This window comes from Prionailurus viverrinus, chromosome A1, assembly GCF_022837055.1.
Source record: "Prionailurus viverrinus isolate Anna chromosome A1, UM_Priviv_1.0, whole genome shotgun sequence".
NCBI lineage: Eukaryota > Metazoa > Chordata > Mammalia > Carnivora > Felidae > Prionailurus > Prionailurus viverrinus.
The window spans coordinates 207,766,092-207,780,067 of NC_062561.1; the positions used below are offsets into that span (position 1 = coordinate 207,766,092).

At 38.3% G+C, this 13,976-nt stretch overlaps 1 protein-coding gene across 8 annotated transcripts in view; it reads left to right on the forward strand.

The window, feature by feature from the left end:
* PRKAA1 (protein kinase AMP-activated catalytic subunit alpha 1) overlaps positions 1 to 13,976 on the forward strand; it is a 46,205-nt gene that overhangs the window by 16,378 nt on the left and 15,851 nt on the right. For 5 of the 8 annotated variants that reach the window (XM_047823375.1, XM_047823348.1, XM_047823364.1 and 2 more), the window contains 3 exons: positions 9,455 to 9,596; positions 11,205 to 11,298; positions 11,732 to 11,776. In XM_047823375.1, coding sequence (XP_047679331.1) covers positions 11,239 to 11,298; positions 11,732 to 11,776 — 105 coding nt within the window. In that variant the 5' untranslated portion in view covers positions 9,455 to 9,596; positions 11,205 to 11,238. The remainder of the gene's footprint in view (positions 1 to 9,454; positions 9,597 to 11,204; positions 11,299 to 11,731; positions 11,777 to 13,976) is intronic. The other 3 variants (XM_047823338.1, XM_047823391.1, XM_047823383.1) reach the window with 2 other exon arrangements.

A 13,976-nucleotide genomic window follows, 5' to 3' on the forward strand; every position in this document is an offset into this window, starting at 1 on the left:
TATCTCATTGTGGTTTTTTGATTTGTGTTTCCCTGATGATGAGTGATGTTGAGCATTTTTTCTTGTGTTGGTTGGCCATCTGGATGTCTTCTGTATAGAAGTGTCTATTCATGTCTTTTGCCCATTTCTTCACTGGATTGTTTGTTTTTTGGGTGTTGAGTTTGAGAAGTTCTTTATAGATTTTGGATACTAACCCTTCATCTGATATGTCGTTTGCAAATATCTTCTCCCATTCCGTTGGTTGCCTTTTAGTTTTGCTGATTGTTTCCTTCGCTGTGCAGAAGCTTTTTATTTTAATGAGGTCCCAATAGTTCATTTTTGCTTTTGTTTCCCTTGCCTCCAGAGACATGTTGAGTGGTACTCAACTATTTCTTAATGAACAAAGTTTTAGAATAACTCTTATTGGCATGTGAGAATTCAGTCTATTATTCTTTTCAAAACTGTGAGCCTATAAATTAAGGATTCCTCTGATATGTTCAACTTCTTAGACTTATCCTTTATTAAAAGGATATCTGTATCTGTATTATTATACTATGTAATGCCCTTTTAGGATTATCTTTTTAGGGGTGCTTGTGTGGGTCAGTTGGTTAAGTGTCCGATTTCAGCTCAGGTCATGATCTTGCAGTCTGTGAATTCCAGCCTGCGTCGGGTTCTGTGCTGACAGCTCAGAGCCTGGAGCCTGCTTAGGATTCTGTGTCTTCCTCCCTCTCTCTCTCTGCCCCTCCCCTGCTCATGCTTGCTCGCTCTCTCTCAAAAATAAATAAAACAATAAATTTAAAAAAAGGATTATCTTTTTAAAAAAGTTATCATGGGGTACCTGGATGGCTCGGTTGGTTAAGTGTCCGACTTGGGCTCAGGTCATGATCTGATGGTTCCTGGATTCGAGCCCCACGTCGGGCTCTGTGCTCACAGCTCAGAGCTTGGAGCCTGCTTCATATTCTGTGTCTCCCTCCCTCTCTGTTCCTCCCCAGCTCATAGTCTGTCTTTCTGTCTGTCTGTCTCTCAACAATACATAAACATTTAAAAAATTTTAAAAATAGCTTTATAAAAAAATTAAAAAGTTATCACATTTCACTTACTGTTTTGGGGAAAGCACAAGTTTTTGAGCTAGATCTGGGTTCATGTTTTGATTTTACTAACCACCAGCTATAGGCCTTTGGGCAAGTTATTTCATCTTCCTGTGCCTCAGTTACCTGTCAAGTGTTGCTAATAGTATCAGTCTTCCAGAGTTGGTTAGAGTTAGAGGGTCAGTAGGTTTGGACACAAAGTGGCTGTGTCATCATGCCTATTAATTACTAAGTTGTGTATCTTAATTAAATTGTTATGTGTTGCAAATCAATTAGATTTATATTTAAAAATAGTATTTGTTTACAAAAATGTGATTTAAGCTGAGTCAAATTACTCTGCGCTCTTCTATGACTGAATAAGCGTTCCTATAGTTTTTAGGTATTAGGTGAAATCACCGTCAAGGACTTGGTGCCAAGTGTATATGTCTAGCACTAATATGTTGAAAATTAACCAAAGTCAGGAAAGGGTCGAACTTTGGAAGCTAGAAATCTCAGGATTGATGGTTGATGGAAGGGGGAAGGATGGAGCAGGTTGGTGGAATTGAAGCTTATGAGGATGGGAGCTAGATGGATAGAAATCATAGCTATTAATTATTTAGCACTTATTATGTGCTTAAAGGGATGCTACTGACTCTAAGTGGATAAGGGGCACAAATCAAAGAGCTGAGATAATTGGCCATGTGTGGATTAAACCAGAACATTTAGAGCTGATTAGATAGGGAGAGGGGGCAGGTCTGGGAGCGATTGAAAATAAATAGCCCTAAATGGTAATAGCCACCATTTATTCATCAAGCATTTACTGTGCTGGACACTGTGGAAAGTGCTTTATAAACCCTACCTCATGTATTCCTTATAGTCACTCTTGTGTATGTGGTATTCTTATTTTTACAGACAACTGAATAGAAGGTTGAAGTTACTTAACTTTCCCAGGTCAAACATTTAGTAAATACCTTCATACACAGAACCCAGGTCTGTGTGACTACAAAGTCTATGCTTTGTACACAGACTGCCTTCTTATGTGAAAGGAAAATGGGGCATTCAACCTGTTACTGAAAAATGTGAATCTAACACCCATCGTTTTTTCTTTTTTTTCTTCCCTTTGGGATTTTTGAATTGTAAAGAATATAAAACAGTAAGTAAAATATGAAAAAAAACACACTATAGAATAACTTTTAATTTTGGTACATTATCATTTTCTTTTTTTTTTAATTTTCTTTTTTATTTTTTAAAATGTACATCCAAATTAGTTAGCATATAGTGAAACAGTGATTTCAGGAGTAGATTCCTTAATGCCCCTTACCCATTTAGCCCACCCCCGCCTCTCACAACCCCTCCAGTAACCCTCAGTTTGTTCTCCATATTTAAGAGTCTCTTATGTTTTGTCCCCCTCCCTGTTTTTATATTATTTTTGTTTCCCTTCCCTTGTGTCCATCTGTTTTGTCTCTTAAAGTCCTCATATGAGTGAAGTCATATGATTTTTGTCTTTCTCTGACTAATTTCACTTAGCATCATACCCTCCAGTTCCATCCACGTAGTTGCAAATGGCAAGATTTTATTTTTTTGATTGCCGAGTAATCCTCCATTGTGTATAGATACCACATCTTCTTTATCCATTCATCCATCGATGGCCATTTGGGCTCTTTCCATACTTTGGCTATTGTTGGTAGTGCTGCTATAAACATCGGGGTGCACGTGCCCCTTCAAAACAGCATACCTGTATCCCTTGGATAAATGCCTAGTAGTGCAATTGCTGGGTCGTAGGGTAGTTCTATTTTTAATTTTTGAGGAACCTCCATACTGTTTTCCAGAGTGGCTGCACCAGCTTGCATTTCCAGGCACATTATCATTTTCATAGAAATATTTTTGGTATAGGTAGACAATGTAGAATACATATGTTTTTGTTTGCTCTTTTCATGATTATAAGAACATTTTCTATAGTCTTCCTCTGAGAGAGAGTTAGAATAAAAATGTATTAAACTGTTCTCTAAAATTGGTCATTTAGTCTTTTCTTAAATAAAACACTATAATAAAAATAATTATGTACATGTTAAAATGTACTTAATTCTAAGTTAAATTCTGAGGAACTATATAAAAAATATATATCACTCTTTCTCTTAAAAACATTTTTTTAAATGTTTATTCATTCTTGAGATAGAGCATGAGTGGGGGAGGGGCAGAGAGAGAGGGAGACCCAGAATCCCAAGCAGGCTCCAGGTTCTGAGTTATCAGCACAGAGCCTGACGCAGGGCTCAAACCCACAAACCGTGAGATCATGACCTGAGCCAAACTCGGACACTTAACCAACTGAGCCACCCAGGTGCCCCAAAATCACTCTTAATGCGGTCTAGTATATCAGCTTTTCTTCCCCTAAAATGTTTCTATTGGTTTGCCAGCCATGAAAAAGGAATTAGTGCACTAATTTTCCCTTAAAAAAACAAACTGATCATGTACCCTGCTTATTTACTTAGTTGTGTGTGTGTGTGAGAGAGAGTCAGAGAGGTTGAATTTGATCTCTACAGTGGCTGTTACGACACCTTTCTCCTCCCTGTTACTGTTCAATTTTTGTTTGAATACTATTTGTACAGTCATACTTCTGTGATTTCTGTTGTTTCAGAAATGAAGATATGCCTCTATTTCTTCTAAGTAATCTCTAATTTGATGAAATGCTCAGGTATTAGAACAACGTCTTTAGTCGTACTTTGTTTGGTTATTGATTTCGTTCTGTTTACTTACTCTTCTTTTACTGGGGAGGGACTTCTATTATTCATAGGTGGAATAGTATTTATTCTCTACTCGCTATTACTCATGAGTTGAATTTCACTTGATTTCCTGTTCTTTGTCTATCAGCATCCATCCTTTGAGTGCTAATTTTGATTTCTTCCTAATTTTTGGTATGTTTACAATAAAATTTTCTCATATTTTTACAATTTACTGCTTTCTAATTGTTGTAAAATTCATCTTGCTCTGCTCTTCCTTTTATATTTCCTTTTTTGTTTAAAAGATTTTATTTTATTTATTAAAAATTTTTAAAAATATTTATTTTTGAGAGATAGAGAGACAGAATGTCTCGGTGGAGGAACAGAGAGAGAGGGAGACACAGTCTGAAGCAGGCTCCAGGCTCTGAGCTGTCAGCACAGAGCCCAAGGTGGAGTTCCAACCTACAAACTGTGAGATCATGACCTGAGCTGAAGATGCTTAATTGACTGAGCCACCCAGGTGCCCCTTTATTTTTATTTTTTTTAAATGGGCCTAATGCCCAGTGCAGAGCCCAGTTCAGGGCTTGAACTCAAAACCCTGAGATCAAGACCTGATCTGAGATGGAGAGTAGGACGCTTAACTGACTGAGCCACCCAGGCACTCCTTAAAAGATTAAAATTATTTAAAATAATTTAAACATAAATGTTTGAGTAATTTCTACACCCAATGTGGGTTCGAACTTACAACCCTGAGATCAAGAGGCACATGCTCTACTGACTGAGCCAGCCAGATGCTCTAACTTCTGTATTTCTTATTACCTTGTGATAGTTAATTTTTTTCTACAACATTCATGTATTCTTGGGTTCATGTTTTAAATGTTCATGTTTTAATTAATGTCTGTTCTTCTTGCTTTATTCTTTTGTACTTTAAAAAACTTTTTGGTTTTTCCTACCTTACAGTTATTTTGGTCATCTTCAGTGGCCAGGAAGGTCCCAGGGACCCAGGTTGCTTTTGGTCAGTTCTGTTTTCTGTGGCAGTGTTAACTGGTATGTAGCAGATGTTCAGTACATGAAATGAATTTGAAAGAATACTTTGAGTCTGTATTGCACTTCCTTCTTTAATGATAGAATGCACATCTGGAGTTTTTTTTTTTTTTTTTCAATGTTTTTTATTTATTTTTGGGACAGAGAGAGACAGAGCATGAACAGGGGAGGGGCAGAGAGAGAGGGAGACACAGAATCGGAAACAGGCTCCAGGCTCCGAGCCATCAGCCCAGAGCCTGACGCGGGGCTCGAACTCACGGGCCGCGAGATCGTGACCTGGCTGAAGTCGGCCACTTAACCGACTGCGCCACCCAGGCGCCCCACATCTGGAGTTTTGATAAGACCCATTGTTTCTTGGGTGCCTGGGTGGCTCAGTTGGTTGAGTGACCTACTCTTGATTTTGGCTCAGGTCACGATCCCAGGGTCATGGGATCCCTGACATGGGATCAAGCCTTGCGTCAGGTTCCATACCGAGTGTGAAGTCTGCTTAAGATTCTCTCCCTGTCTTCCTCAGCCCCTCTACTTTGTGCATGCTCTCTTTAAAAAAAAAAAAAAAAAAAAAGACTGTTGTTGCATAGTTAATCTGGGTTGAGATTAAGTTGAGCAGGGTATCCTATGAGAGGAGACTGGTTGATTTGTGATGAATTGGGAGTTCAGTCCCAAATGGATTCTGCTTTAACATTCCTTCTGATTCAGAGTCTGCCAGTAGTATCCAGTATTGTGGCTATTTCCCAGTCCTGTTTCAGCTATGCAGCTAATGGGAGAGAGTTTCTACTAAGCCATTGCTTGGAGATTTTGGGGGTAGTTCAGACAGATGAGATTACTACTTCAGGTATCAATAAACTAGGTCTCAACAAACTAAGATACTTCCTGAATTAGGGTTTAACTGTCAATTTGACTGCACTTAATCACATCTGATTGGTATAGGAGATTGGAGAAAGCCTTATCCGAAATTAGAATGTGCTTCCAATTTTCTGTCCCATTTCAGCTGTGATTATAGGTTTTTCTTTGTTACTGATTTCATGTGTATTTAGTTTTTGATGGAAGTATGTCCAGTGTATTCCTATTCTACCATCTTTCAGGAAAGTTCTATATTTTATTAGCCGTGGGTGGTTTTGAGATTAGTCAAGCTATACAAATGGTGGTTATAAGAAAATTTAGAGATTCCATTTACATTGTAGTAGTTTGAAACTGGCATTTTTGATTCTGTGATAATGCTTTGGGTTAGGGTAGACTATGTTGCAGTTGTATATTTGTTCACTTGCTGGGAAGATGTACATTCCAGAGGTATTGTGCGGGTTAAAGAATCTGGACAAAGTAGGAGGTGAATTTAGGTGATAAATTGTATTTTTGAGAAGGATTGAGACTTACTGTGACTTAAACAGTTTTCTTGGAGTCTTAATGCTTTTTTCTGCAAGTGTGAAATATCTGTATAACTTACCTTGGATTTAATATTATTAATTAAAACATTTAAGGAAAATAGCAAATGCTTAAAAAAATTCGAAGTAATTAGAAACTACCCCATCCCCTGACCTTCTCAACTGAAGGGAGCGTGGGGGGCAGAGAAGCCCATCACTCATTGTCTTGGTTGGCCTGGTGGAGGGAAAATGTTGAATTATTGAAAACCATTGGACTAGATGATCTGTAAGGTTCTCTTTAGTTCTAAAATTTTATTGTTAAGTCACCAAGAGCACATATTAAGTGAGGAGCAAGCAGTGAATTTTGTCTTTAGAAAGCTAATTTAATTATCTTGTTGCTCCCCTGCTTAAAAACATGCAGTGGTTCATAATCCTTGAGGGTTTCTAAAAGGTGGGCAGGCTCAACTCCATCCCAAATCCCAGATCAAGCAGGAAAGCCTATTTAGATTGGAATAATGAGAAAAAGTTCTTGTTTAAAATAATGTTTTAAACACAAGAAGTTTAAATCTTTTTTTAAAAAACTTATTTATTTTGAGAGAGAGAACACATGCTCATGTGTGCATGCATGAGCAGGGGAGAGGCAGAGAGAGAGAGGGAGAGAGAGAGAATCCCAAGCAGGCTCCATGCTGTCAGTGCAGAACCCAAGGTGGGGCTCGATCCCACGATCTTGAGATCACAACCTGAGCTGAAATCGACAGTCAGATGTTTGACCGACTGCCACCCAGGCACCCCTAAACACAAGAAGTTTAAATGATCAATATTGAGTTTTCAACTTGGAAATGATAAAAAGTATCATAATTATCTGCTAAGGGCTGCCATAACAAAATACCTCAGCCAGAATGGCTTGAACAGCAGTTTATTTTCTTACAGTCTGGAGGCTAAACATCGGAGATCAAGGTTTCAGAAGGGTTGATGCCTTCTGAGGCTTTCTCCTTAGCTTGCAGATGGCTGCCTCTTCCCTCTGTCCTCCCAGGGTTTCCCGTGTGAACCCCTGCTCGCTCTCTCGCTCTCTCTCTCTCTCTCTCTCTCTCTCTCTCTCTCTCTCTGTGTGTACAGATTTACTCTTATAAAGATACACCAGTCAGGGGGTATTCAGACCTACCTGATCTATTTCAACAGTCACTTTTTTATAGGCCCTATTTCCATGTACTATCACATTCTGAGAGGGAGGGTTCCAACATGAATTTTGGGGGGAGACACAATTCAGCACATAACATACATAAATAACTAAGAAGGAATTTCTTATTTATCATTACCTTTGCCTTTCAGTTGGTAATTACCAAGATCACCAGGGAAAGCTCTCAGCTATTGGTCTTGGTCTTACAAACTATGTTCTACTTTAGAAGACAGCATTTTCTTCCTAAAAAGCTAAAACCCTAAACCACTTATTTAAAAAAAATTGATACATGTATATTTCAAAAAGTCAAATAGTGCTAAGAGGTGTATTTATAAAACAATTCCTTACCCACACTCTCAACTCTTAGCTGTTTTTTCTTGTATTTATCTCTAGGTTGTTGTTTTTTTTTTAAACCTCCATATTTCAAATTGATCCATGCATGTGTACAAACTATTTCTTAATTCTTGTTGTCAGATTTTTATTGTTGTTGTTGAGTTTCTGTTAGAGTAGACATGGATTTCAGTTCTCTTACACCTTTTCCTCTATACCCTCATTCTAATAATTATATCATAGTTAAAAAACCCTACATTTAGCATTTCATAATTGTGACTGTGTAAAAACTATATGCCAAGGCACTACTGTGACTATATATATTTTTTAAATGTTCATTTATTTTGAGAGGGGGCTGGTAGAGAGAGAGAGGGAGACAGAGAATCCCAAGCAGTTTTCATGCTCGGTGTGGAGTCCATTGTGGGGCTTGATCTTATGACCCCAAGATCATGACCTGAGCTGATATCAAGAGTCGGATGCTCAACTGAGCCACCCAGGTGCCCTGTGACTATATTTTCTTACATTACTTTTAATTTTTCCTGGAGTTATTAAGTTAATCTTGGTTTGTCCATTTTCTTAGTTTTCTTTAAACCTGAGGCTAAATTTCTCGTATCTTCAAATGCTTTTGTAAAATCTCTCTCAATACAGCATTCCAAACTTTCAAACCTATAAAATAATTTATCTGCCCCCCCCCCCCCCCCCCCCCCCCCCCGTCTTGGCTCCTCTGTCACATTTCTGTTTGGATTTGTTGCCTCTAGGCCTTCTACACATCTGTTACCTAGGACTTCGCTCCATTACCATATTGGAGATCTCTTAGTTTTTCTCCTATATTTGATCCCTTCTTTAGTGGATATTATCTTTCTTCATTTTCTTCCTAATTTTGATAGAATATATATTCTCCAGTAGGTTCTAGGGAAAGGGTAAATAAAAGCTAAAATTTTGGAGACTAAATCCTATTATTACCATTGATTATCTGGGCATAGCATTCAGAATTGAAAGAAAATCACTGAAATTTTTTATTCTTGGGGCACTTGGGTAGCTCAGTTGGTTAAGCGTCCGACTTTGGCTCAGGTCATGATCTCATGGTTCATGAATTTGAGCCCTGTGTTGGGCTCTGTGCGGACAGCTCTGAGCCTGGAGCCTGCTTCAAATTCTGTGTCTCCCTCTCTCTCTCTGCCCCGCCCCTGTGCACACTTTCTCTCTCTCTCAAAAATGAAAACATTAAAAATTTTTTTTAATTTTATTCTTAAAAATAGAAATGGCATGCTCATGAACTGAAATTTGAATGGTTCAAGGGGTTATGGAGAGGGGGAGTGTGTCTGTGGCATGAGGGCATTTTGGGGGATGGTGGAACTATTCTGTATTTGATTCTAATGGTGGCTTTACCAGTTACTGTATGTTCAACTTCATAGAACTGCTCACCAAAAGCAAAAAGTTCAGTTTTTTTTTTTTAAGTTCAGGTTGTATGTATGATAGCTTAAGAATTAAAAAATCAGAATTTAAAAGTGCAAAAAAGTATATAGCAAAAAGGAAGTCTCTTCTTTCTCTCTGTGTTAGCTTTCCAGTTTTCCTTTCTGGAAGAAACCACTGTTACCAGTTTCTTATGTATTCTCCCACTTAATCACTCTTGAACATGTAAACAACATTTAGAGGCAAATCAGGTAGAATTGAAAGGAACTTAAATTTGCTCAGTATTTTCTGAGAGTGCAAACTCTTAGAATACATGTAAATATGTTATTAATCAAGCCTGGCACTAACTGGTTAAAATTATTTCTCCTACAGTTGGCAAACATGAATTGACTGGGCACAAAGTTGCTGTGAAGATACTCAATCGACAGAAGATTCGAAGCCTTGATGTGGTAGGAAAAATCCGCAGAGAAATTCAGAACCTCAAGCTTTTCAGGCATCCTCATATAATTAAACTGTAAGAACTGATTGTATTAAATGTAGTCATATCATTTTAAAATAATTTTTGTTAACCAACTTACTCTGACAAGTGAAAAGGATGACTGACATTTCTTGAATCTTCCTCAAGATTTAAAGATTTTTGCCTGTTCATGTATTTATCTATATCTAACCCTGTTCTTGGTCACCTAAGCCTGTGTTCATGTTTTGCCCTTGTGCTTATCAGCTGTTACCTTTCTCATTCTTTCTTGTCTTCTGGACATGCCTTTCTGATAGGTAACTTTCTGTGTCCCTGTTGCTGTAGAACCAACAATGATTTGCTAGTAAAAACTCTTGACATCCAAATTTCCACATGATGTCACTTAGCCAGTAGAAAGGGTGTTCCCCTGTACTGCTTATATCTGAGAAAACAAATAATGACCAATAAAATTTTAGGACTCCAGTATTTCAGAAGGGCAGTGATATTATGGTTGTTTTACAGTGGCCAATTGTAGGGTCTCCATATAACTTACTTATTGCTCAGTTTTCTCATGCCGGCTGTCAGTGACAACTGCTTAGCTTTTGTACTGAATGAGCTGACTCAAAATTTGTTTCACTCTCCTCTCTTCTCATTTGCTGAGGTGCTGTAGTTTTAAGTGCTGTCCATATGCTGATGACTTCTCCATACACATCTCCTGCTTTGTTACCTCTTCCCCTAACTCCAGATCCCTCACTCACTGCGTACTTCACATCCCCATGGGGATGCTAGAGCTGACGTTCTGTTACCCTCCCCCAAGCCTGCTCTTCCCACAGCTGTCACCCTCTGTGAATATCCAGTTCCTTAGGGCAGAGACTTAGGAACCATCCTGAACTTCCTGTCATCCATCCCATTTCTTTCTTCAAAATCTATCTAGAATCCGAGTGTTCCTCAATTCCTTCATTACTATCAGCCTAGTTTGAGCCACTGTCATCTCTGTCACAGACTCCTGCAGTAGACTATTGTTTCCACGTTTACCATCCCATCAGTTCTTCATGTTGTTGCCATAAATTAAAGTTTCCTTTTTAAGAGATCAGATCACATGACTACTTTGCTTAAAACCTTTAATAGCTTTGCATCTCCCTTAGAGTAGAAGTCAGGCCTCATCGTGGTTTGTAAGGTTCTGTCCTCTGGTCTCCAGTTAGCTTTTTGAGTCCACATCCTATTTCTTTCTGCCAGCTCACTCTGCTCTAGCCGTCTTACCATTCCTCAAACATGCCAGACAGACTTGTACCTCGGGGCCTTTGCACTTGCTGGCTCACCTTCTTCCTAGATCGTGGTATGGTTTGCTCCCTTCCATCAGGTTCTGCTCAAATGTTACTTTATTGGACAGTAGTCCTTCCTTAAATGCCCCGTGTAAGAGGTTCCTTGTAGTTTGTTTTATTTCTCTTCATAGCAAGTTCTACCACCTGAGATATTGCTTATTTATTTAGTGTCTGTTTCCTGGCTCCTGGAACATGAACTCCATGAAGGCAGAGAATTTGTTTTGTTCCCTGCAGCTTTCCCGGATTCTAGCACAGTGCCTGCTATATTATAGGCACTTAGTAAATATTTACTGAATGATGAATATACATGTTTTAATATTGGTAGATAAATGTTTTCTCTCACCAGGTACCAGGTCATCAGTACACCATCTGATATTTTCATGGTGATGGAATATGTCTCAGGAGGAGAGCTATTTGATTATATCTGTAAAAATGGAAGGGTAAGCAGTTCTGATTTAATCCTGTATATATTTTGTAACTCCCCTTATTCCTTACTAGCTTCAAGATGTCAGAGAGCAATTTTGTTAAGAGGTCTACTTAATAACCAGTTTCCTTAGTCATATATTTGTCTAGAATCATAGACGATTTAGAGTTAGAAAAGACCTTAAAGACTATTTCCTTAGTCTACTTACATGGAAGTGGAAGCTGAGACTCACGATTTATAGATTTACTCAAGGTCACATGATTTATTAATGACAGAATTGGATTGAGACCCCAGAACTCATGATCCTCCAACTCATGCTTTTGGGGTATACAAATACTTGTAATATATATCTTGAAGTATATATTTAATCCTTACAAAACATATTAAAGATCTAGGCCTTGCTAGTCAACCCGAGCCACATTTAAACTGCATTCATTTTTTGGTTTCAGAAATCTGATGTACCTGGAGTAGTAAGAACAGGCTCCATGAAGGAGGTAGGAATTAGACTTAAAGAATTTAGAGTTGGAAGGAACTTTAGAAGATATTTTGAACAGTTTCTTAAGTCACAGACATAAAAAGTAAACACCGCCCCTCCTGCCCATGTTTTGCTCATACCCAGGTTATGTGGTATGGCTAAAACCTCTTTCTAGAAGAGCTGTGTCTCGCAGTGAGAAGCCGTTTTTTCCCCTCTCAATCTAAAGTTCTTTATATCATTCACTCATTTGTTCTATGTAGCATATCTATTTACTTTCATCAAAATCAAACTCATTAACCAAGTTAATTTTGATTTTACCATTTTTTAACATGGTTCATTTCAATTTTCAGGTATTCCACTTCTCTATTCACTGTACCCCCTCCCCCCATGCTATGCTATGCCTGGAAAAATGGAAACAGGCACAAGTTGGATTGGTATCTTGTTTTCTTATCTTTTCCATTTGTCATTTCTTGGTCATTTTTCTTCTGTGGTATATTAAAATTTCAGCTGTTGGGGTGCCTGAGTGGCTCAGTCAGTTGTGTCCGACTTTGGCTCAGGTCATGGTCTTGTAGCTGGTTAGTTTGAGCCCCACATCGGACTCTGTGCTGATAGCTCAGAGCCTGGAGCCTGCTTCTGATTGTGTCTCTCTCTGCCCCTCCCCCACTCACGCTGTGTCTCTGCCTCTCTCTCAAAAATAAATATTTAAAAAATTTTAAATTTCAGCTGTCATATTTTCTATTTCAAAGATCTTGTTTTCTGAAATTTTCTTTTTTCTTTATATATTTTTTAAAGTTTATTTATTTATTTAGAGAGAGAGAGCAAGTGTGCAGGTATGCACATGTGGGAGAGAGAGGGAAAGAGAGAATCCTAAGCAGGTTTCATGGAGCCTGATGAGTGAGATCTTGACCTGAGCTGAAATCAAGACTTGGACGCTTAACTGACTGAGCCATCTAGGCGCCTCTGAAATTTTCTTTTTTAAATAGCCAGTTCTGCTCCACAGATATAATAACCTTATCTGTCTAAGGATAATAATTAGTTGGTTTTTTTTAAGGTTTTAATTTTAATTCCAATGTAGTTAACATGCAGTGTTATATTTGTTTCAGGTGTAAAATACAGTGATTCAACAATTCTGTACCTTACTTAATCAGTGCTCAACATAAGTGTACTCTTAATCCCCATCACACTTTCACCCATTCTGCCCACCTCTGGTAACCATCAGTTTGTTCTCTGTAGCTAAGAGTCAACAGTTGTTACTTACTTACTTACTTATTTATTTATTTATTATTTAAGTTTTCCTCTGTTCCCTGCATTGTTACTGTACCTTTTGTGCTCCCTGTTCCTTTTTTTTTTTTTTTTTCCTGTTCATTTTATCGGTCTCTGTCTTTTGTAAAGGTCCTTCCTCAGATATCTGGTGATTCTTGGTTGTCCACTTATATTTGAGTGAGGTACTAAATGCCAAGCTCATGTAGGTGGAACTTAATGATTGGTGAGCCTTCCCATAGGTGGAATAGGTAGGGATCTGTCCATTTTGTTAGGGTGCACCAAATACCAGTAATTTCAAATAGTTTTCCTTAGATCAGAGGGTTGCTCTGGAAGCAATGTTTCAATTTCCTTGAGGGTATTAGCTTAGCTTGCAGTTCTCTGAGAGCTGAATTGGGAAGAGGCCTGCAAGTCTCAGTAGTTAGTATGTTGACTTTCACTTAATCCCTGTGTTTTCCTTCGGGCGCCTCATCCCTGCCTTGGTGTCCTTGAGAACAGAGCTGGTTTGGTCTTACTCAAGAGCAAATGATGGGTCTTATTCCCCCGTAGGGGTGAATTTAAAACTTCAACCAATTGTCCTGCTTTCGGTCCACCTCTCATTTCTCCCTTCACGAATTTTCTAATTTCTAAGCTTTTCCAGAGTTCTCTGTGCAGGCTAGTTTATTATTGGTTTCCACCCTGCAGGCTTAAGGTTTCTGCTTTCTCTGTTTGGTCAAGTCTTCATCGTTCATCCACTCTATAGCTTGGTGACTCCTTCTGATTTTACTGTTGTCACTTTTCTTGCTCTTTTCGTCTTTTTATGCTAATGTCCTTTTAGTGATGTTTCAAGGTGTGGAGACAAAAGATTCAGTCTACCATGTTTAACTGCAAATATGCTTTAACTTTTCTAACTTTCCTTTGGAGACTTCTCCTTTTTCATCTTTTGTACTGTATTTATTGTTAATATGGTATAATTTTCA